The sequence below is a fragment of the Perna viridis genome, chromosome 7 (genome assembly GCF_037379345.1).
Source record: "Perna viridis isolate PV_CMFRI_1.1 ecotype Kerala chromosome 7, ASM3737934v1, whole genome shotgun sequence".
Lineage (NCBI taxonomy): Eukaryota > Metazoa > Mollusca > Bivalvia > Mytilida > Mytilidae > Perna > Perna viridis.
In genome coordinates, this window is record NC_142451.1 from 38339313 (window position 1) to 38363241 (window position 23929).

General features: G+C 34.4%; 2 protein-coding genes across 8 annotated transcripts in view; both read right to left on the reverse strand.

Moving 5' to 3' along the window:
- The window catches only part of LOC148612601 (ceramide synthase 5-like), a 31781-nt gene extending 18196 nt beyond the window's left edge, over positions 1-13585 (reverse strand). Inside the window, exons 1-5 of one of the 6 annotated variants that reach the window (XM_088594203.1) lie at positions 13414-13585; positions 10697-10795; positions 5620-5851; positions 4519-4645; positions 4150-4256 (exon numbers count right to left, since the gene is read on the reverse strand). In XM_088594203.1, the coding sequence (XP_088450329.1) occupies positions 4150-4256; positions 4519-4645; positions 5620-5798 (413 nt within the window). In that variant the 5' untranslated portion in view covers positions 5799-5851; positions 10697-10795; positions 13414-13585. Of the gene's footprint in view, positions 1-4149; positions 4257-4518; positions 4646-5619; positions 5852-6134; positions 6275-9151; positions 9312-10429; positions 10555-10696; positions 11054-12585; positions 12605-13413 lie in introns of those variants that run through there. The other 5 variants (XM_088594206.1, XM_088594204.1, XM_088594208.1 and 2 more) reach the window with 5 other exon arrangements.
- Positions 13586-18494: 4909 nt separating this feature from the next.
- On the reverse strand, positions 18495-22816 carry LOC148612602 (uncharacterized). 2 transcript variants are annotated; one of them, XM_088594211.1, is made up of 6 exons: positions 22764-22816; positions 21007-21102; positions 20669-20770; positions 19968-20069; positions 18966-19064; positions 18495-18621 (listed from the first exon to the last, which is right to left on the reverse strand). In XM_088594211.1, the coding sequence occupies exons 2-6, from the start codon at positions 21097-21099 to the stop codon at positions 18508-18510; spliced, it is 510 nt and encodes a 169-aa protein (XP_088450337.1). In that variant the 5' UTR covers positions 21100-21102; positions 22764-22816; the 3' UTR covers positions 18495-18507. The 2 variants fall into 2 exon arrangements, with proteins under 2 accessions (XP_088450337.1, XP_088450336.1); XM_088594210.1 differs by lacking the exon at positions 22764-22816 and adding an exon at positions 21687-21894.
- Positions 22817-23929: the final 1113 nt, after the last annotated feature.

Here is a 23929-nt window from a genome sequence, read left to right on the forward strand (position 1 = left end):
AATAGAAATTTGAAATTTTAATCGTCCTTAAATCAAATTTATTCCATCAATTATTCCATGTTATATAAAATAAAACAAAGGTCAGGTTTCAATTAAAGGTACAAATCGATTTCCTCAAGGACAATATCAACGATCGATTCAACCTCAATCAACATTCCTGTAATATTGACAAAGAATCCTGTCTTAAACGAAGAAAATATAGTTTTAGATCAATCGTGCTCATCTTTGTACATTGAAAAAGCTTTTCGAATCTATGTAACCCATGTGAGGTGTATGCCAAACGCTGGCCTTTGGGAGAATCGTATCATTAGATTTCAGCAGCTGGGGTAATTTTATATTAGGAATTTTTTCATTGTGATTTTAAGTATGAATATCACGCAAACCTACTACATCAAAATCTTAGGAAATTAGTTTCTTGTTGAAATAACATGCATTTCATGTTAAGTTCACGTGAATTTCATGCCAAGCTCGACTCATATGAATTTCACGTGAACATTATTTGCATGTGTAAAGATCAAATGGACACACTGAGGCAGACATTTACATCATTGTATGGCATATTGCAACAGCAGAGGACAACATTAGTACATTTTAATATCAATATGTCAGAGATCAAAAGTCGTTTTACAATATAATGTACTTTCAGACGTAACATGATTTTTGATTGGATAAATAAAAAAATGTCCATCATCTCATAATCCAAATTTTGTAATGTGACTATGAGGTCATCAATCTTTTTTTTTTAATTATTAACTAAAATTAAATTAATAGGAATGGCTGTTATATTTTTTTCGGTCTATTTGAAATAACATCAATGCTCATGTTGCACACCTGAAAATAAGCTGCTCCGCAGGTTATTGAATGTGCACCACGTGATTGAGGTTATTTCTTCATAGACCGAAAAAAATAGAACAGTCATCCCTTAAACAATACCGATACAAGGAAAAATAAACTTTCTGAAAGACAAATTCTTTACGAAAATGCAAAATAGGGAAATAATACCGGAATTATAATTGAATATTACGATTTGTGTTAAAATGCAGAACTTGTTAAAACAAACAATTATATGACAGAAACATCCTACAGTACATATTTCATTATTCTTATGTCTGGATATGTATAGTGTCGAAATAAGCACTTAATGTGCTTGATTCTGTCCTTGTTTCTTAAAAAATCTTTGAACGGGAATAGTACAAAATATAACGTGATGAAAAAAAAAAACATTAAACAAAGAGGGGCAAAATAAAACTATGTATTTATATCTGAAGGAAGCATCTTTTTCTTCGTCAAACTCAACCCAACAGCAACCAAACCAAAAAAATTTTTCACGGACAAAGGGAACGATGACGAATAAAATGGTAGTTAAAGCATGAGCAATCAAGGTAACCAAGGTTCTAGCGGAAATCAAAAGAATGCAATTCAGGGACAAAGACCAGACCTGGAAAACTGAGACGTACACAACAAAGAACATAAAATAACAAAAATGATACATAAAAAGTAACAAAAGTAAATGAGCAACTCGGACTTAACTAAAAACTGAGAGCATGGACCTGGTGCACCGGTGGGGTAAGCGTCCTCTGCTTTCCTAGAAATACCCGCCGACTTGCTCATAAAAAGTCAAGTCCGGGGTAGACAAAAGAGGAAAGGAAAACTATGATACGTTAAACAAATCAGTTTTCATGGTGCAGATGGTTAGACTGTAACGATCCACAAGTTCATGATGACGATCGTTAAACTTCTGCACTGATAACTTCAATCTTGTAGCAACATAAGCCTAACTGAAAGAAGTCTAGCGCAATACAAAAAGTCTGCTTAGTTACGGCAGGCTCTGGCATAACGTAGGAGTTGTGATATGAAAACTCCATACGCAGTTGCTGAAGGCATGTTGACACATATAAAAGAAAAGTTGACAATACAGAATGGAAAGTCATCGCGTTTCCCGTATAGTTGGATCAATAGTTCTCCTTTGCCATCGATCTCTTAAGTGTATGTCAAGATATGAGGCTGACTTCACAGTGTCTGTAGTATCCTTTATCTCAAGTTCTTTGGAGTAGATGCGATGTATCGAATCCCCGAAGGATTAGGATTGTTTTACGATAATACGTCATCCATATAGCGGAAACTGAGATTAAAGGATCTAGCTAAACGATGTTTACTTCTTTTGGATCAGGTCAGCAATAAAGTCTGCCAAAATTTAGGATCTGCAAACTTTTTAAGCACAATTTCAAATACATAAAAACATAATTCAAACAAATTAATGCTTATCCAGAGGCTGATCAAAAATCAAATGCCAGTGCTGGTGGACCAAAGGTATTCAGACTTATATCTGATTTTATTTATCATATTAATCAAATTTTGCAGTATTGCAAATTCAAAAATATCTAAAACACTGAGACTTCATTCCTTGTATTGTACATGGTAGAATCTCTCGGTTATGGATTTGGCTTTCTATTTCGATAGTACTGGTCATGAGTACTTCTTGTATACACTTATTTTTTTTATTTGAATCTTGGTGTACATTTCATTCTAATGCTGCTGGTGAGATGTTACTCCTTGAAACACGTGTACAGCATATCGAATTTTCAATATAAATGTACATGTACATGATTTGCTTTTTTATATTCTATAAAGGGGGTCCGATCCTGACAATCTAAATGATGGAATTCATGGCAGTAGTTGTTTAGCTATTTTGTCTTTTTTTTTCAACAAAAGGGGATAACAAACCCTGAAACCCTCCCTCTTGATCCCCAACTGGTATATCATGATTGTTTCCCTTCTGTGCAAGAATATCTTTGGCCAGCACATTAACAATAAACGAAAAAGAGTATGTGTAAATAAAGCTTTAAGGTAAAAGTTTCGCCTATCTTTAAAAAATCTGCATGTCTTTCTACAGAAAAGTATCAAGTTAATTAACAAGACCCTTTCGTGTCAAATGCATGGCAGTAGATGAGCATGTGTTATATATACGTCCGCGAGGTAGAGCATGGGAAGAACAAAGGGATTAAAATCCCAAAAGTGTATATAAAGCATACTCATCGACTACCTTGCAGTTAACAGGAAATGATCAATTGATGAAGACCACGTGGTGAAGACAGCTTACTCAATAAAAAGCTTAGTAGTAATTAAACACGGTTAAAAACATGTGACACTAGAAAAATACTGACAATATGTAACTCAATGCAATACACGAATCTTTCAGCAAAAAAAAAACTTATTTGCACTTAGTATAACCACTATAGTTTGAAGTGTTTACAAATCTTTATCGTGTTACGACAAGAACATAAGTATGGATATTCAATGAAGTGTTGTGTCTGAATCATTAAATCATAATAAATGTGTGTAGCTATGGGCAAAGCCATTTTCAATAGAAAGTCATTACTTAGTCAACACCTGTTTAGCAAAAAAATATGTCTTAAAACACGAAACTTTAAATAGGGGGGTCAAAACTAGTCAAAGTTCAGGCTTAATTCAATGAAACAATCAGGAGGGAATCAATTTCTTTTTTGTCTAAAAAAGCCAATTTCATTAAAGTTACATTACTAAGTTTTTTTTGTTCTATTTTAATAGTCAATCAAATTTCTGTTTTAATGACCTTTCTGAAGAATCGCATCAGATTTCAGAAAGCATTATTCAAAGGGAAAATTGGAAAATTTGGTAAATGGTGTTCTGAACATAAAGGAAAATAGCAGCTACTATATCTGCATTGTGTGAAGGCAGAAACATTTCCACATTTACATAATTTTGGGTGGCACCCACACCTTATTAAAAGTAGGTATTTGGCATTGTGTAAGCCTTCTCAAGGTGGGGGGCCAACACTTTCTTAATCATGTAAACAAAAGGACAGGTTATTTCTTAGATACATACTTCTTCAATGTATATTCAATGGGTAATTATAAATCCCCCTTTTAAAGAGAGCTCGTCTATTTCACAAGCAACCACACTGCAAAGACAGCAAGTGCATTAGACAATATTCGTATTGTTTCATCAAGCATGATGTCTATTTATCTCTATTTTCTAAACACCAACATCTTTGGTACAGAGAGAATGAGATGTAAATAATTGAAAGATTTATTTTTCTATTTAGCATGTATATTGCTTAGGAATCCAATTGTTCACCAATTGTTTTGCCTCTCATTAATTAATAAGTACCTGCTTTCACAGAATCTTTTCATAGTACTTGGTGCATCTCGTTGGTAGCGTTTTCTGATCCAAATCTGAATCTGCCGTTCAGTTAAGTTTGTTTTCTTTGTCAACCCCTACAAATTCAGACCGCTTTCCTGATTAGGCAATATTGAAATGATTCAAAGTGCAGCACTATTTTTTTTTCAGAAGTAATATTGACCTGAATATCAGCAGTATTTTTCACATCTTTATGAATCAATACATAGTCTGCTTAAATTGCAAGTTGTGTTTCATCTTAAGAAAAATCTACAATTTGCAAAACAATTTGTCATTCATTTCTAATATTTTTTTATCATTTTTGTTGATTAAAGTGTTCAATTTGAAGATATAACTTACTTTGATTGTCTCGTGTGGTAGAGTCTTAGACATCCTGTAAGCCTTCTCAAGCTCAGGAATGTCTGCTATCTTGTATATCTTCTTCTGTTTTATTCCCCACATTGTTCCAACAGGTTTGAAGACAAGACTGTAATATGGGGTAGAAAAAAATCAAAATACCTCTTTTTAACTGAACTGTTCCCTTCACTACTTGAAATGTCAAACTTGGTCATCTATCTCTATGGGCATCACGCAATTACACAAGTTTTAGATATAATATAGTTTTATGTTAACGCGGATCAGACAGCAAATATGTCCTCAATATTTTCCAAAATTATAGTTTTTTCTCCCTGATCACGGAGGCGGTTTTTTTAACTTATCTATATTTGTACCTACGACATGTGACCTTTTTAGGGGCATGCATATGGCCAGAAAACATATACATGTGTATGTGTCGTTTGTTGGTATATTGTTGGAAGTCGAGATCAGAGATAAACTTTTTGTTACCATTTATTTTCGTTTTTTCCTTACTTTTAACGCATTTACAATCTTTCAGGAATTTCCCCGCTTCGGCCGAATCCATCAATTCATTACCAAATGAAATATATATACAAAGTGGTGATTGTTTCAAAATAAATCATAAATAATAAATTACTAAAATGTGACAATTTATTCGTGCATTACTCACATGTGGAAAAAATGACTATCAATGGCTTAATACAATCACGATTTGGCGCTTTATGAGTATTATTGAGAAAGTTTAAAAGTGTGATGGTTAAAATCAGACTTCCCGTGTAGTTCTGTTCGATGCACATTCATGGTGAAGGCTAGACTACGACGTTCTTTTTTACGTTTACAATCAGACAGCTGTTGTCAGCAGGTGAGGATCTAGGATTTCAGGATTGCGTTAATAGAATTGTAGTCCATGGGTAGAATTTGTGAAAAATCAAGATTTCATGCAAAAAAATGATTTCGCATAATCAATTCATTTTGTACTAATCAATTAGAGCAAAAATGAGCAAATACAGCCTAGAACCGCTGGATCCGCGATTTTCGAAAATACACCCACCATATTAAGCAGCAAGTATCTGGTAACTCATACCATTAATTATCAATCTTTACCTTTCAAGGATCATCCTGACTCCGACTAAAAGAACTCCAAAAGCTATGGACGGTAAAAGCATGTGAGACGCCTTCGGGAAGTATGATCCCGGGTTCTGCTCCGAGAGCTCATCAGGCTTGTAATAATCCAGGAAAAACCAATCTGTTCCCGACTGTAACCATTTTACTGTTGTTTCCATTTTCTTACGAATTCAATAACTGACACAGATTTTCTTTTTTATCTCTTCGTTGGCTTGAAAAATAAAATTGAAAAAAAAACTTCATATGAATTTTAGCCGATTATCTTTATGAAGCCATGTGTCAAAGTTTATATGTTATCAATGTGATACAATAACTGAGGGTAAAAACCAACTGAGCTCTTTTGAGAAGAAGTATATGATCTTACAAGAAATTTAGGTTGAAGCGTCAGAAAGGTGACGAAACATTCAAACTTGTAAGCTAGTTGTTGGTCCCTCATTTAAACAAATGCCCACTACTTGATTAAGCCGAGATCATAAATAACACTAGAAACATACAAAAGACGAAAAACAATAATCCGAGTTCAGCAATAATCCTGAATTTAGGTTCTCGTTTTTGTGTTTTATAAGACCCTGTGTACAACTAGCGGAAGCAAAACAAATACCACCGTCTGATCATAAAACATTCTCTGAATTGTGGGTAGGAGTCAAAAAGTGGAATTTCTAAAAATGTCATGATTTTTAAACCCGCATAGACTGTTATTTAATATGGAAACCTAATTAGTCACAAAGGCATTGATTAGGTCAATGAACGCCACGGTACGAACAGGGGATTTAAAAACTGGGTAGTCAATTTCAATGTTTGAACTACTGATTCGGGTTTAAAATGCCCAATCAATTCTGTTTGTCATAAAAGACCTGACACATGCGGTGATCACAGTATGAACAGAATACGGCACGTTAAAAATTTCTCAAATAAAGAAAAATGCGACTTTTTAAAACTCGAGACTTAAAGAAAAGATTACTCTTTTCTCAATCATGGCCGAATGTTCTAAAATATCGCAGACAACATTTGTAAAACTGTTTCGACCTGCTCGCCTTACAAGTCTCGAAATGAAGGTCAAAGTGACGTAAAACATGCTCTGTAATTGTAAAGAACAATATATAGAATGCATTTAAATTATTATCTATCCCATCAGATAAAATCAAGGTAATCTTTCGGTATAGAGATTGATATTTTAAAATTAATAAAAGGTCAATTTAAAAAAAAATAGCCAAAAATGGCTTTAGTAGAGTCACGCAGAGATATTCGAGTGCATTCGCTTTCTGCAAAAAAGAACACATTAGCTTTTAGTTTATTGAACAGAATGTGATATGCTGCATTAAAAATGTTACTCCAAAACAAATTCAAAATCCAAGCAGTTTTACATTCATGAGTATATTTTTTTCAGCGAATTCGATGATATAAGACTTTAGACCATGGCGATTTGGAAAAAAAACAACAAATCGCCCCGTGAATAAAATTAAACAGTTTAAAGCTTTCGAGCTTCCGTTGCTTTTTTTTGGGGGGGGGGCCTTTTTTGCATTCGAAATAAGGGAGTTTACAGGATGCAAACTAGCAAAAAAAAGGCAAATGGAGTAAACTCAAATTAATGCCCCTCAGAGAATATGATTTTTATCTTATTTATTCCAGTTTGAGATAAAATATTGAAAATCCCATAAAAGTCATCTTGACAAATGATAGCAACAGTCAGATGACGCATGGTTACATCATCTACTAACAAGGGACATATCATTTCCGTATTAAAATACTGGAGCGATCTACAACCGCACTATCTCGGGGCAAACAAGGCCAAAGTTCAAACTTTTACACAATGCAAATACATAGAAGTACAAATCGACTACGTGCTCGCTCGTGTTTCATTCCCATCATTCAACGCAGAAGAAAAAGGACTCTAAAAGGCAAATTTTCTGTTTACAAAAAAAAGGATTAAAAAGAACTGCGATCCAAGACAAGCATGTAAAGATGTACATGTACATTTAAGAAACATAAGCAAGCCGGAGAGAAACCACAATCGTCATAAAGTTCGCATATAAGGAGCAAGTTCGTTGTAATTGAAATTAGGCTGTATCAGATCATCCTTCCTATGTGGTGTAATGTGTAGTTCTTTAACCGTGTAGTTTTGATGCCGTGACCAGATCAAAGGACAATAATATAAAATATATACATAGTATTGATTTTAATGGTCTGAATAAATATTTACCAGACTGAATATTTGGCAAAATGGGAACTTAGGGCAACATTTATCTGAAAGAGACTTATCAAAAATCTATATTTCACACTTTGTTCATTGTCAATATTTCTAGACATTTCCAAGAACCGGAGCAACCGGATCAAGTTCATTCCACACAAGATTCTTTTGTGTTGATAATTCCTTACAAATGACATATAAATTCAATTATTGTAACCGTTTGTACATAACAGTGTCCTACCCTAAACAGTAACACACCTAGACCGTAGGGGTGTTCTTGTAAAGTTTCAGTTCCGTTCAAGGTTCAGTTATGATTGTCAGTACATCATTAATATTTTGGGCGTTTTTTATTCAGGCCAAGTACTGAGTGTCTTTTAGTATATATCATTTCACAATGTTGATTGTTTTTTTATACTTTCCACAGCACAACACAGACTTTCCCTCACAATCTGATAATTTGTAGTGTGTCTGCATAGCAAACCACAAGCCCATTCGCTATGTAGAAATTTCGTAAAATCAGATTGTTAAGCCGGCAGCAAATTTTGTAAGCATTGGCTGAAAGATTCGTGGTTTAGGGAAAAAATGCTCTTAAATTCAATCCCATATTTGGTGACTCACTTCCGGTTTTCTGATCTGAACATAGACCCGACCATCAGAGGCCCCTATCATGGCACAGAAGGTATTAAGAGAGTTTTCATGGAAGACCTAAGCAGAAGGTGGCACGTACCAAATAACTCTTTGTTCTATGCATTATTTAGTTACTTTGTTAGAGAAACTTTGAACAAAATATATTCTGAGTCATCAACTTTTGATACAGAAAAAAAAACCTATTATCTCAGAAATCATAACAATATGATTAACAATATACTGGAACAAAATAAATTGTTGAGATAGAATTTTCTCTGTGCCAACTATACTATAGGATCTGCTTGGTTTCTTCATGGACAGTCTAACAAAAGAACATTTACGGCGCTGGATGATTTTACATTATCTCCAAGTAAAGGCCAAAGAGCACCACAAGGGATAAGATAACACAGAAAAGACCATAACATCATGGGGTCACCCGTGTGAATGATTCTTCTAAGGAAGAAATGAAAAAGTAAAGAGAAAACTTTCCAAGGGAGAGCAAAAATAAAAATCGTTGTAAAAACAGATGGTCTTTATATACTGGTTAAGCTTATATAGAATGCACTACATAGGGATTTTTAATCATACTAGTACTTGTTACTTGCAGGCATTCGCTCAGACACGTTTAACTGTATTTAAAGATACCAATAATTCAAAAATATTACCACTTATGTATTTGCAAGATTAGTGACTTACATTTTTATCGATATCGAGAAAAATAAGCCTATAAACTAAGCGACAATGACAATCTATTCCATGACCGAAGTAAACACCGAAGGCCTTGGTCAGACAATTTACTTTCTGTGGTAACAAAATCTAAATGTTCTCTAATCAGTTGACCAGATTTTATATTTGTTTACCCAAATATTTAAGGACGGGTGCAAAATGTACTGTGGGGATTAATATCAATCAAGATTGGACAAGTAAGCCTATTAAATAAAATTCATTGTTAATATTTTGTCCTAAAAATGTAAATAAAACATTGTGGTTAAGTAGTTATATTTTATAGAAATATTCAACACAAAGGCCTTAAATCGAACCACGAATTTATTTTTAAGCTGTAATTATTTTCTATCATTATGTAGAGAAAACTTCATGTATTTTTAAATATGAATGTCGTAACGTGATACAAATATAAATATGCATTAAACATGTATTATTTACTATTTGCTGGATTGCTGTATTAACTGCACCTGGTAGAAAATTATATAAAAATACTAAATCGATGCTCTGTAGTAGGGTCCATAGATATTTTTTAGGGGTAACGTACTTTCCCGCGCGTGCATTACTATTCTTGTGAGTCGAATACGAATGTTAGAAACATCAATCCTACCGACTTCTATCGCGACCGATCAACGATAACTGTTTTAAAATTAGACCACCATGATCGGTCACAATCACTTTTGGGTTGAAATCTGATTTTATTATTCACGACAATACATCACAATGAGAAAAAAGATTCTTAAAACCAGTTAATATGACCAATAAGCATCAAATCAACAAAGCCATAAAACTGAATGACCAATGGATTATAAAGAATTGGACTAAAGTGATCGATGATGCACTTAATCGACAAGAGCGGCCTTGTTGTTTGGATGTTGCACAAGTACTCTATTGAAGCTTATGGCTCTTTCAAATGAATCATATTGTATCTCGATTTTTTTTAATGACAAGTATTTGTTTAGGGTTGTGTTCAATGGCAATTCAATTGTTATGTAATAAATCTAAAATACTGACGGTCTATAATTCGGGGAGATCTAAGCATTTTACGGAAATTAAAGATTACAAAATTATTTTATGAATATTTCTAGACAATGTCGACACATAACTCTTACGTCATACCATGTGATCTTCTTCGAGAAAACATCTACAAAGAACTAATCAACTGAACAAAAATCGATGAAGAGCGAGTCCTTATTTAATGGATTGTGTGAAGTCTTAGTGTAGTCTACATACAATAAAATTGTTACTAACTTGGTCATATTTTTACGTCGATCAATTCTCCCTTCTTTTGAAAATGGTCGTCTGCAGAGATCAAGTTAGTCATGTATGTGTGTGTATGACTACAGACGCTTTTAGACTGGTGTAATGAAAGATCAGTATCAGGAACAATTATTTTGAAATATAAATCAATAAATATTGTGTAAAATTTTAACAAGTATAACCTAGTCAATTAAAAACGGAAATAGTGGGTCAAAATTTAGATCGAAACGTGTGCAAATAAAAATTGTTGTAACTTACCTTCCTGGTATGCTTAATATAATGATAAATGTCTGCACGCAATCCCAATAACAGTCTAAACCTCTATTAGATCCTTGTGTAGATATTTTCACTTGAAACCTTAAAGAAAAAAATGTGCGATTGCTACTTTTCTCATTCAGTACAATTTGTTTTCCCTAGGTGTCGTAGAATTCTCAGAATTTCCATTCAAAATACATGACAAATAGTTCTATCACATGTGGAACTGCTACGATATTGAACACAAGTATCTTATCACAGGTCTTCAACTATTTCCTCATTAACGACTTAATGTTTCCGAGTCGATATTATCTGCTGATCTCTGAATTCCTACAGACATGTAATTTAAATACATGTGTATTACCATTCGTTAATTAATCAATAATGATACATGTATTATTCACAAATTGATTAAATCAATTTGTGAATAAGGTTCACAAATCTAATATTGATGCCGACAATTCTGAAGTGCAGATTAAATAATATACTTCCTAAACACAAGGACGAGTATCTATTCAAAATAAAACACTCGTATCAGCTTTTTTTTCTGTAAATATTCAATAAATTATGCGTATACATATTTTTAAATGTGCACCAACTGTTAATATCATTAACTTCGATTGGTGAACATCATCGATTGAGATCATCAATTCGATGGTAAAACAAGTCAGATTAAAAAAAAAAAAACGCAACCAATGCACCCGCGTCTAGTTAGTAAATACTTTCGGGTACAAGTTAAACATTCTGCTGGAGGGGGGGGGGGGGTAACCTGGCAAACAGTGAAAGCCCAAAGTAGAGCGCTTCACAGGCACGGGCACTAAGCAAGATTTTTTATATACATTTTTTAAATCTTCAGAGTCTGTGATTCTATCCCATATTCACCCACTCTAACCTTTGGTCAAGACAAGGGCCAGGATATGGTATTAAATGGAAAAAGAGGGGGTGAATTGCGTAGTCTGGAGGTGGGAACTAGGGGTTGGACTCGTGAGAAGTTAACCGAGGTTTTATGCTGGGGAATGGAAATCTAAAAATGATGGAGGGGAACAAAAAAAGAAAGTGAAAATTGCTAGCCTATCTTCTGTCCATCCCCAAAATATAAGGCGGTAATATGGACAGAACATCAGTTGGTACCATGTTAAAATTGCATGCACATCATGGCAACAAGTCACAAGAGTCTAGATGGCATATTTTTCGGACCCTACAGTATAGGGGGTATCACCCCCTTTCGAGTCCAAAGTATACACTCCATGTTTTGGGTCAAGTACAGAGTACAATTTGACTTTTTTAGTCCAAATTCCATGAAATTTGAAGTACAAAGTACGGCTGTTTGGAAGTCCATAGACTTGTGTGTCCATGTCTAAAGTACACTCTAAAAATGACCAAAATCTCAAGTCCAAAAAAGGGGGATGATACCCTCAGTATAAGTGCAGGCGGTCATTGGATGGTATTCACAATTCTTAACCATAAGAAAAAAAATACTAGCAAGTAAATCTGGATCCAGTTTAGTTATTAAATGTATGCATGCTTGGGTTAAAATGTTGAAAGTACATCAGCGTTTAAACTTATGTAACCTATGTGGAAGATCTTTTGTACGTCATCACGTGTGACGGTGGTGTCTAAATTTGAAGTCAAAAACGTGAAAGACATAAAAAAAAAATCGAGAAATCTACACAACATCCCTGAATACGAATGTTCTAGCTTTTTTTAAATATTGAAACCATATTTCATTTTAAAATAAAAGACTTTCTCTTGATATTTCCTCGGAGTTTATGTCTGAAACTCAATTAAAATGACCATGATGGAAACTTAAATCCAACCACTATGCACAAAATATCCCGTGTTTCACATTAAGAAATTCATAATCACGTGTAAGATTTAGAACAAATATTTACTAAGTCAGTTCTGGAACGACGAACTAGCCAGGTATAATTATACAAAGTACCTACCAGGTTTTTAAAGAACTATTATGCACAGATATAGTAACTATGAGGGTTAAATATCGGGGTGTTTCATAATCGACAAGAACACGCTTTGTATCGTACCATATAGCATGATAATATTTTAAAAGATTGAAATCTCGTGCATGTGTACGTTTATTAAATGTACATGTGTTCACTTGTAGACATCCGACTCAATGAAAACACATGTGATTCACTTGTCGAAAAGGACACTTGTTTCACTTTTTTTCCATTTGAAATACAGGTATTTGTAAATGAGTCAAAAGTAACATGTTATTTGATGGATCGCGGTCATCCATAAAAATCTATTACATACGAAAATATTTGACCCGTAAATTAGAAACATAAAATTGTAAATACTGGCCGATTTATGTCAATACAGAAAATCATTTATTGATTTAAAATGAGCGTCATGTTGCTAAGTAACTGAATGAAAACTTGTTAAAGCTCGTACACGAAAAATCATAAATAGACACCTTTAAGTACTTAGTGCAAATGTTACGCAAGATAATAAAAACAAACAATATTAAAATTGTTTACACGTCAGGTAAATGATTGTAAATGGTAGTTTCTGAAAACGTACGCATGCTCTCCGCGAAAATAGCATGCTTGTTGAAGCTGAATCACAAGACCTTTTCCGTCACGGTTGCATTACTTACATAAAAAGCCACAATTCAAATTGAAATCAATAATGGAAAATCAAAGAAAACATCGAACTATAATAAATATAAAATATGATAATTAAGCATGGTAATGACTTACGTTTCTAGCCTAATTTATCTTGTCTCCCAATTGTCGAAGCGACCCGCAGAAAATGGAGATTGTACGACCTTCGGAATCGATTTCCAAAGGGATTAGAAAATGGTATACATATTATATACAACGGTCCACGCACACTGACTTTAGGGTAATGATACTTCTATTAGAATCCAAATTGTATGTAGCGTCGATTTAAAGGTAGCCTCAAATGAAATACATACATTTTTACCTGTAATCAGACGTGTGAAACTCGTGTCGCGTCCATATCTAAACCGGAGATCTGCAAATGGCAAAATAATTCCCGGGGGATATTCAGCCAATTACTCGTAATTAAGTGACGGACTTGTTTTCATGAACAATAGTTCAAATAAAATGTGTTTTAAGTAAACAATTGATAAAGATTAGAAATAAAGAAAACATTAACCCATATTATGTAAGGGATAAGGAGTTAAGATTTTTTTTTATGTAAAGACCCTGTTTTACAAAAATCAAATCTGCCAATGGTGCAGGCAATTGTACAAATTTCGCTGGTATATACATAGTAATTATCCAAACCTTAGCATAAAAATAGAATAATACAAAAAAAATACAAATCTTGACTTATCACAGAAGGCAAATAAATTCTTCAAAAGTTTCCATGCGAAAATGCATTTTTTTTTAATTTTAGATGGGGACAATGTTCCTTCCATTAAATAGTATATAGTAATCATCTGAATCCAGTACTTATATCAAAGTTGTCACATAATTACCAACACACAATTTTAGCAGTTATTTTGAAAGTAATGCAGTCACTGAAAAAAAAGACACAAAATGGTCCATTGACTACTGAATGTATATCTGCTCATTTCTGGTGTAGATAAATTGAAATATGCTCAGTAACTGAACACGGTTATAGTTTTGAAAGGTCAGAATTTTACCCAAAAAATCTTTGCAAGTGGGAGATATATATTATAATAATTATGGTTTTGCGCCAAAAAATAAAACAAAACAAGAGCTGCATCCGAAAAGAAAGTCTGAAAAGCCAGTTTAAAGTCTATTAACTGTAAAAACGACGATACGATAACCAGACAGATGTCTCTTTCTTTGACATTTACGTCCCTGTATATTTATAAATGTCGAACCATTATTTTTAGAAAAAAATAAATTTTGTCTTATCTCTTCAAGTAAGAAAGTACAGTCGTTTCCGTCATTTCATACATACTTCTATTGCTGTTGTCTCTCTCTTTCATTTTGTTCATTTAAAAGGGAAATTTGTCCAAAAGTTAGGAAGGGGAAACTGCCTCCTCCGTCTTAAGGAGTTATGACCCTTACAGTGAGGACTTACATTGAGGAAAGAGAAAACATGCATCAGACCCGCAACAGAAAAAAAAACAATTTTACAGGGAATTCGACAATAAAAATATCCTCATCCTATGAAGTCGCTATATAAATCGATTTAAATGAGCTTTTGGGTTGATTTTCGGTTTCTATTTTCAATTTTGATTGATGTTCAGTCCCGTTTTCTTCGCTATGTCTGACAATTAGTCTTATAAATAAGTAAATGATACAACATTGATCGTTGTAGCACAGAATTTAATCTTCCCATTCATTTTCATGTAAAGAAGACTAAGTTTTTACGCACGTGCAAACAAGGGGAAATTCATTGCCATTGCAACGCCGGGAACAACAAACGAAGAAGCAGTCTTACAACAGAAAATATCTTTTAAAAAGTACACATAGAAAAACGAACAGCACGAATCCTGTTAAAAACCGGTTTGAATTCAAATACATCGGGATTACGTGCAATTCTTGTAGGTGTTTTGCCTAGCTCCACGCAGCGACAGACGCTCCTTTCCTCTCTTATTACTGCTGCATACCAAATCAAACGTCGAAATCATTTACTTTTTCCCGGAGTGAATTTCGAGCGTCAGACGCTGTTTCGGAGCTTGGTGTTATGCAAGACATGCATTAACCGTACTGGATCTATCAAGTTCATATACATATATACTGACACTCTATATCGGTCATTCGGGTCATTATGCCGATCGTAAATAGAACTACTGAAATGACGACTTATATCCATGGGCAACATATCCATGTCCCTGTATAATTTGGTACAAGTCGCTGAATCGGTATGTGAGTATATAATTGCATTGCAAATTTGGAACCTCGCATCGATTCTAGAGTTGAGGTGTAGCTTAGACTTGATTATATGTATAAATGCATCCTTGTATTAACATTCTATGTTAATTCCTAGCCGTGCATGCTATGTATCTACATAGTAATGCACTAACAAATAAGATGGTAGAGTTGCCTCACCCCATTGGACCTCTTATACGTATTATATCTACTTGATGTGGCTGTATTTGCAAGATGTTTCAAAACCTCTACTGTCTTACCCGATACCATCAGAGGTTGTCGTATTCAGTTACATCATGTGCTAATGTTCACGCTCTAGATTTACTTACGATCAAGTATCACTCGGTTAACGAAAGCTATATTTTTATGGTCTAGTTGGTCGAGCGGGCTAGAGCAATTGACTTAAGTGCAGGCGTTGTGGCCATAGATATCAAAGAAGAGAAGGGGTTCGATTCCCGCTAAGGGAGCGACCAGATTTGCATCGCAAATTGGCAACCTCGCATCGATTCTAGAGTTGGGGTGTTGCTTTGACTTGATTATATACATATATATATAGGTCTGAAAAATTCCCAACGATGTTAGAACTGCGATGCAAATTTTTGGTTGTTCCTTCCGCGGGACTCGAACTCGTACCGCTGTGACATCTATGGCAACACCGCCTGCACAAAGTCCAGCGCCCTAAACCACTCGGCCAGCTAGGCTATATAGAAATATAGCTTGCGCTGGCCGGGTCATTCCTCCTCGTAGGATTAATCTAGGGCTGTAACTTAGTACACGATGTATGGTAGTATTTTTATATAGCCTAGCTGGCCGAGTGGTCTAGGGCGCTGGACTTTGTGCAGGCGGTATTGCAATAAATGTCACAGTGGTACGACTTCGAGTCCCGCGGAGGGAACAACCAAAAATTTGCATCGCAAAGTTAACAGTTCTAACATCGCTGGGAATCTTTCAGACCTTTCTGTACGTTTACATATATTCCCTGTATCAATTTGATCCGATGGAGCAGTGTAGCGAATAGAGTCGTCACATTCTGAGACGTTTGTATATATGTATAGTGTTGCGAATAGAGTTGTCACATTCTGAGACGTTTGTGTGTGGATATATATATATATCGCTACAAATTGATACAGGGAAGTAATGTAAACTTATAGAAGGATCTGAAAAATTCCCAACGATGTTAGAACATAAGAGGTAGATTTCAATGTGGTGTTTGTAGTATCCTCAATTTCAAGCATTTTTGGTTTATAAGGAGAACTGACTGTCATAAGATCAGATATTTTGAAAGGAGGGTTACTAGACTATCTTACCTATTTTTGTTTGTTTGTTTGTTTGTTGTTTTTTTTGCCAAATTTTGAACGAAATTAATAGAACTCCCAGAATAACCATATCCACCGGTTCCATCGCCGAGATCTTGAACTGTTTTATGAATTCCTTTAACTCAGAAGTTACTTCTTTAACAAGCTGTAACTGGCAATAAATTATACCCCACTGCAAGCTCCAAGTTATATACAGGACATAAACAAGAATGACATGACTAGTTAATAAAGTTTTAAAATACAGAATGTGACTTCAGGAGGCTCTTTTTTGTGGATAGGAGGAAATTTTCAATTGTTTCAATTATATTTCAACACATTTCCGTGGAGATAGGGGGAAATCAAGACCCCTTTCAAAAACTTATTACGATTTCCTGTCCTCCCTTTTAATCTTTTAATTTGTTGAGAAGTTTAATGCCCCCTTGAAAGACTTTATAGAAAAAAATTAAAGCCCTTTACATGTATATATCTAAATTTTTTCGAGACGCCATCTTGTGGTACCTAAATTTCCAAGACCCCCCCCTTTTCCAATCATTTCCTCCAACCGCTTTTATTTTATAAATGACAAGAACTTTATAAGTAGAATTCACGATTCAACCTTCACGCGTCTTCGTTACTGTACTTTATATGCTTATCGTCTATATAGATCGATAAATATATACCCATATTGTAGGTTAATGATACCTTGCAGGGTCATGAAGACCCCAAGGGGTCACTTTGCTTGTTATTCACAACAAATAGTGTAACTACTTAGTAGTTGTGAAAAGTAAATTATTGATCGAACAGCTTACCATTTTTGAAATATATTATCCTCTAACGTCACATCATTAAAAAAATAAAGCACAAAGCAAACACGTGCATTGCATGCATCTATACGTACTTGGTACATTATTGCTCGTTGAGAAAATATTTAGTCGATAATTGAAAACAATGCATTTTCTGTGAACATCGGGAGTTTGTAGTGGTATTGATCTTATTCATTTTGATTACCTGGAAACAATTAAAGATAGCCGACAGAGCCAGGCATCTTGCTTAATTACGATGGAATACGTATCTTATTGTATTAGCGCATATATGATCGAGAAAGCATCATGTTCATTGATAAAATACGATTTATAAAACAAATGCCAATGCGCGGTCTCCCTTGACGTAAATTCGTTACGGAGCGATTGGCTTGGATCCAAAAGGTCGAAACGGTCATGCTTCTCTATCGACAACTTCAAAGTGCGTTTTTTTTTTCTTCTCTTTTTTTTTTTTTTTTTTAGGTTTGACTTTGTTAGAAGGGTGAAACGGGCATATATCATATCAATAATACAGAAAGAAACCAATTTAACTGGTACTCGTAACAACAGTTGTAAAAAGAATTTATCGTTCCCATAGGCGGAACCTGCAGGGCAATCCGAATTATTTTATAGAAAAAAAAAAGAAACTTTCTGGATCCGCCACTGGGATCGTAACTATATACGGCGTGAAAAAGGAGACCTATTCGGATACTACCGTATCGGTGCTAGGGTTTGGAACAGAGAGGCGAATCGTGATAATACTTTTTGTTGTTTCCTGATCGGTTTCTAAACAGAACTGTCATGTTAAGTTGTTGCTCGTTATCAATCTGTTCTAGTGAGTTCAACTAAGAATTTCAAATGAAAAGGCAGCTTTGTATTTGACTTTATTTCTTTCTTTTCTTGTCTTGTCTTCCATCTTCTTTTAGAGGTCCACGTAATAGAATCTCTATACAGTCATCATGTCTTTTGTTAACAGCAATATCCATTGGAATCTGTTCCTGAAACATCATAGCTACAAGTTTCATCAACTAACGAGATTATTTACTGGACTACCTCTCAAGTATGAGAGGTTGGGAGGACGTAAATTATTCATGCGTAACCTATACAATGAGGTCCAAAGGATGCAGTGGTCTTCCGACCCCCATTTTAAATAGAAAATTTAGTTAATTTTGCATGACCACAGTGTCTGTGAAATATTTACTATATATGTGCATATTGTATTTGCTTCCTGTACGTAAGCTTATCTTGGTTTAGCTATGTAAACATTAATTTATTTTGCCGATTATTGTATGTGCCTTTACTTGTTCAAGAATCTAGTGGTAAAACTAAGCGTATAGCATACCTTGTCGTTTTTAAGGTTTCTGTCAGCTCCTCTGTAAATCAAGGCAATGACGTCATCCATTTCATTATTGATAACTGCGTGATGCAATGCGGTATTCTTCTGGAAGAGTAATCAAGGGAACCAAGGTTATAGCGGTAATCAAAAGAATGTAATCCAGGGACAAAGACCAGACATGGAAAACAGACATACACAACAAAGAACATAAAGTAACTAAAATCATACATACAAAGTAACAAAAGTAAATGAGCAACTCGGACTCCACTAAAAACTGGGAGCATGGACCAGGTGCACCGGTAGGGTAAGCGTCCTCTGCTTTTCTAGAAACACCCGCCGAGTTGCTCATAAAAAGTCAAGTCCGGGGTAGACAAACGAGAAAAGGAAAACTATGACCGGTTGAATAAATCAGTTTTCATGGTGCTGATGGATACACCATAACGATCCACGAGTTCATGATGACGACCATAAATCTTCTGTAGTGATGACTTCAATCTTGTAGCAACATAACAATGATTTAATAAACGCAGAGATTTCATATACGAGTTTTTTTTTATTGTTGAACTGCAATCAAAATAGCTGGAACTTTATTCTAAATTCTTCAGCTTCATATAATTAGTTTTATTTTATTTTAATGCATTATGTGTCTAAAATGAGCAACCTTACAAAACTGTACAATTCATGTAATTACATTTCTATATTATCGAATTTGGCTTTTGACCAATATGACGGGTTCAAGTAGAGAAGCAGAAATTGCTACACAAATCCTGTTCTTCAATGCATATCATTTTTTTAATTTTCACAATTTTTCTTACTCAAAATAAACTGCTCATTTTATGATCCAGTTCTTTTTCTCCCAAATTCAATACGATGATACATGTATATCTAGTGGAGCACTAGCTATAAAATATATTTTGTATACTTGTTTAAGTAAAAGAACTAAAAGACCCATAACTATCTTTTAGAAAATGCTATAATTTATTTCAATATTATTCAAAAATAATATACATGCTTATCTCTTGCATCAATATAAGCCCCTCCTTTGTCTAAAAGAACTTTTATACAATCAGTTTTCTTTCTTGTTGTTGCATAGTGTAGAGGTGTGCGGTTCTGTAAGAAAAAAAAATGCCTTGTTATAGAACAAGAAGTTGGTACGAATAATATTATAGAACAAGGACATGTTAAGAATGATGTTATAGAACAAAGACATGTTAAAAATGATGTTATAGAACAAGGACATGTTAAGAATGCTGTTATAGAACAAGGACATGTTAAGAATGATCTTATAGAACAAAGACATGAATGTTAGAAACGGCGTTATAGAACAACAACGTGTTAGGAACGGAGTTATAGAACAAGAACGTGTTAGGAACGGCGTTATAGAACAAGAACGTGTTAGGAAAGGCGTTATAGAACAAGAACGTGTTAGGAACGGCGTTATAGAACAAGAACGTGTTCGGAAAGGCGTTAAAGAACAAGAACGTGGTAGGAATTGTATTTTGCGTGCATCAATTGTCGCGATTTTGTCATTTAGTAAACGATGCAATTTTTTTTTTTTTTTTTGTTTTTTTTGTTTTGTTTTTTTTTTGGGGGGGGGTTGAGAAAAATTCAACTTTTGCACTAATGGGAATTATAATCATCGCGATTTAATGTCAGTCGCATTTTTTCGCAATAAAAATATCGCATCGCAATAATTTTTGAACTTATACCTCCACTTTATCCCTTGCTTCCGTGTTGGCTCCATAATTCAGCAACACTGTCACGGTATCGACATGCCCTTCTTTCGCTGCGTGATGTAATGGTGTGTAACCCTGTTGAAAAATTGATAGACCATTCAAAATAATTTCTTGTGGATTGGCCATTTTGCAAGATAAATTGATTTCCGGCGAGCGATATATATTTTTTTTTCAAAGATATAAAAACGCTATGTATGTAGTGTGCCAAATACCGAAACTTTTGTCATACTACCTGTTCTGCATAACAAGTACTAATATGCTCTACAAGCTGGTAGCGAATCACTGCAAAGGTTTCTGGTATTTAAACTCACAAAGTTACATGGAGATACAAAGTTGACATCGGCCCCTAGCTGTATAAGTTTCAGTAATTCGCTCGTCCTTCCAAATTTCGCTGCATTTGCCATATCCTGAAAAATAAGATTTATAAAAGCAATACTTGGTGGTATCCTTTTTGCTTTGATCAAAATTGCTGTTTTTGGTTTTGCTGAAAATTGAATTTGATCTGTATTTGATGGAACTAAACAATTGTACGGATCTTTTTATTAATGCATTGATACGGTATCAAGTTATCACCCGGCAACCCTCGGGGACAGACATAAGGACGGAAATGCTACTTTTCGGAAGGTGTCATATAATACATACTTCGTGTGGCCAGGTATAAAAAAAACAGATGAGGATGAAAACTTGTACAAGAAGGAATGTTAACTATAATCCCAAACAACGGTTCGTTATAGCGAGTAAAACAATTCCCTCCAGGGAACAGAATTGGTCCAGTTTACGACCTTATTCAGTCCATTAGGTAATACTTAGTAAGATAACCGCTAGATATCCTCCGAAGTTAACTATTTTGCTCGCTGTAAAGAGCTTCTTGTTTTGCATGTTTTTTTAATTCATCTGACAATTATTTATATACTATTGTGTTATTAGTATACTTTGAAGTTACAAGCCATATGTAAATCAAAGATATATCGCACAAGTAGGCCTTACTTACTCGGTTCAAGCGGAATATATTTTCCCGTCTTATTTCCTCTTTCGATTTGATTTTTATCTCCATTCCTGACAGTCTACTAGTATGTCTTTTCCTTTGTATTCTCAGAAGAGACAATTATTTTCGCGTATATTATAATGTTTGTGTTCGTGTATGAAAGTTTTATCTTGCATATTTTCACCAGTTCGTCTTGTTAGTTCACTTACTTAGATTAATTAATACAAAAACAAACTAATTAAACAAAACAAACACAAAAAATACTAGTATGAGCATTTGAAACTTTATACTGGCATTATTTTATTCTGTAAACCAAAACAAAAAGACTGATCTGCATGAGTTGTATTTGAGGATTGTATTGCAAGACATGTTATAGTTTAAGTTGACACCCTTTACACAGTGATATCCGTCTTAACAGAATTTCTATAGGTGAATAATTTGTTCAAAGTTTAGTTAGTTTTTCAGTTTACACAAGTTAAAAATGCTTTGAAATAGATATGAATGGGCTTCAGATAATATCTGATTAAGATGGGTTTCTGATTTAGTCAGGGTTCGATTAAAAACAGGCTTTACTGTATTGCTTTTTAGTTGAACATTAATGATACGAATGTGTTTTTAGATTCTTATATGACGTATTTGGATTTTGATGTTTTTTTTGTTTTTGCCTGTTTAGTTGAATAATATAGCGATATCATATTTGTCTGTACGTTTGGGTTTTGTAAAACATATTTTGTAGTTTTAAACACATAAGCTGCGGTTCAGCCAGTCACAGTACATTGTTTGGTTGTCTTGTAGAAAATGAGGAAAAGGCGTTGCCGGGAAGTCAAATAATGACGTCACAAGCAAGGAAATTGTATTTTTGAACAGATGGATAAAATCCATCTCCTCCACAGTGACCTAAAATGTAATATTGTGAAAATAGTACTGTTCGCGGTGTACCAATTTTCGTAACTTTCGTGGGTAGGACAAACCACGAATTTGGTTCCCAACGAAAAGGAGATTCCCATTCTTTGTATAGTAGAAACCTCAAAACTACAAATTCAAGATTCCATTTCTTTCCTTATCCACGAATTAAATACTTACAAACAGTAGCCGCTTCCTGATTCACTGCCTTATGTCACTTAGCTTATGTCCGATAGCTTATAGGAGGCGTAATGGACCGGTGCATTTCATACTCTCTCTTTTTTTAAAGAAAAGGCCCCTTGATAAAAAAAAAATAATTCCATCGATCTATAAAAATGTGCGTTTCCTATCAGTGTTGAAAAGAAAAAAAGGAGTCTTATCAGAATGTAGGGGTGTGTACTATTGTATTTTGCACCTGTTCCAACATCCAATAAATGGAATAGTGAATATACCCTCTGTGCAGGAGATTAGGGTTACAATCCTTTAATAGAAATAATAGTGATACAGATATCATAAAAAAGAGGACGGAGAAAACAAATGCATGTTATACACATGAAAAAAATTGAACAAATGCTTTTAACATTTGGAAAAATATGTACATGATCCATATTAAAAAGGCAATCTCCGAAACCGAGGTTTGCCGCTCCTTTGACTTAGGAGATACAAAGACCTCCGTTTCGGAGATTGTGAAAAAGAGTGATTATTTTTATCAGAATCGATTACAATAAAATAATTTTCTCATAAGAAATAGGCATTTGGAAATATACATGAAAGTTTACTTGGCTTATGTAAACTGCAGAGGAAAATATCACAATTCGCAGTGTAAAGTAGAAGAATTGGTCCTCTCGGAAATAAACATAAAATAACAAAAAAAAACTAAAATTTTGATGAATTCGAGTTTCAAGGTTTTCATGGAAAGCAACTTATAGTGCATACATATAAGCCAAAATTAGAAACTCAAGATTGACATTTTATGGAAAAATAATTACTTGTACGTACTAGCTACAAGTATATGTATCACCGATTCATACCCAAGGGCGGATCCAGGCACTTTGAAAAGGAAGATTCTTAAGAAAAAAGGGGGTACTAGGACATGAATTGTCATTTCTGGTCAAGTTTACACATGAAAATGACAAATTTTCCAATAAATACGGAGGGGTGCCCCCCCCTGCATCCCCCCCTTTTGATCCGCCACTGTAACCTAGTCCCTTTTTTCCCTCCAATAATGAAATGGCCCCATTAAAAAAGAAACAATCAGTGACAAGATAATCTTATTATGTTTAATGTTGTTAACCTTGAAAAACAAGGTGCATTTCTACCAGGAAGAGTTTTGCATTTGAGGAAGT

What these genes read in the sequence shown, in the direction of transcription:
- LOC148612602 (XM_088594210.1), bottom strand. Translation starts at nt 21,749, where the DNA reads ATGGAGATAAAAATCAAATCGAAAGAGGAAATAAGACGGGAAAATATA. An exon ending in ATATATTCCGCTTGAACCGA is followed by an intron (nt 21,103 to 21,686) that starts GTAAGTAAGGCC and finishes CTTATTTTTCAG; the next exon opens with GATATGGCAAATGCAGCGAA. An exon ending in TTGTATCTCCATGTAACTTT is followed by an intron (nt 20,771 to 21,006) that starts GTGAGTTTAAAT and finishes ATTTTTCAACAG; the next exon opens with GGTTACACACCATTACATCA.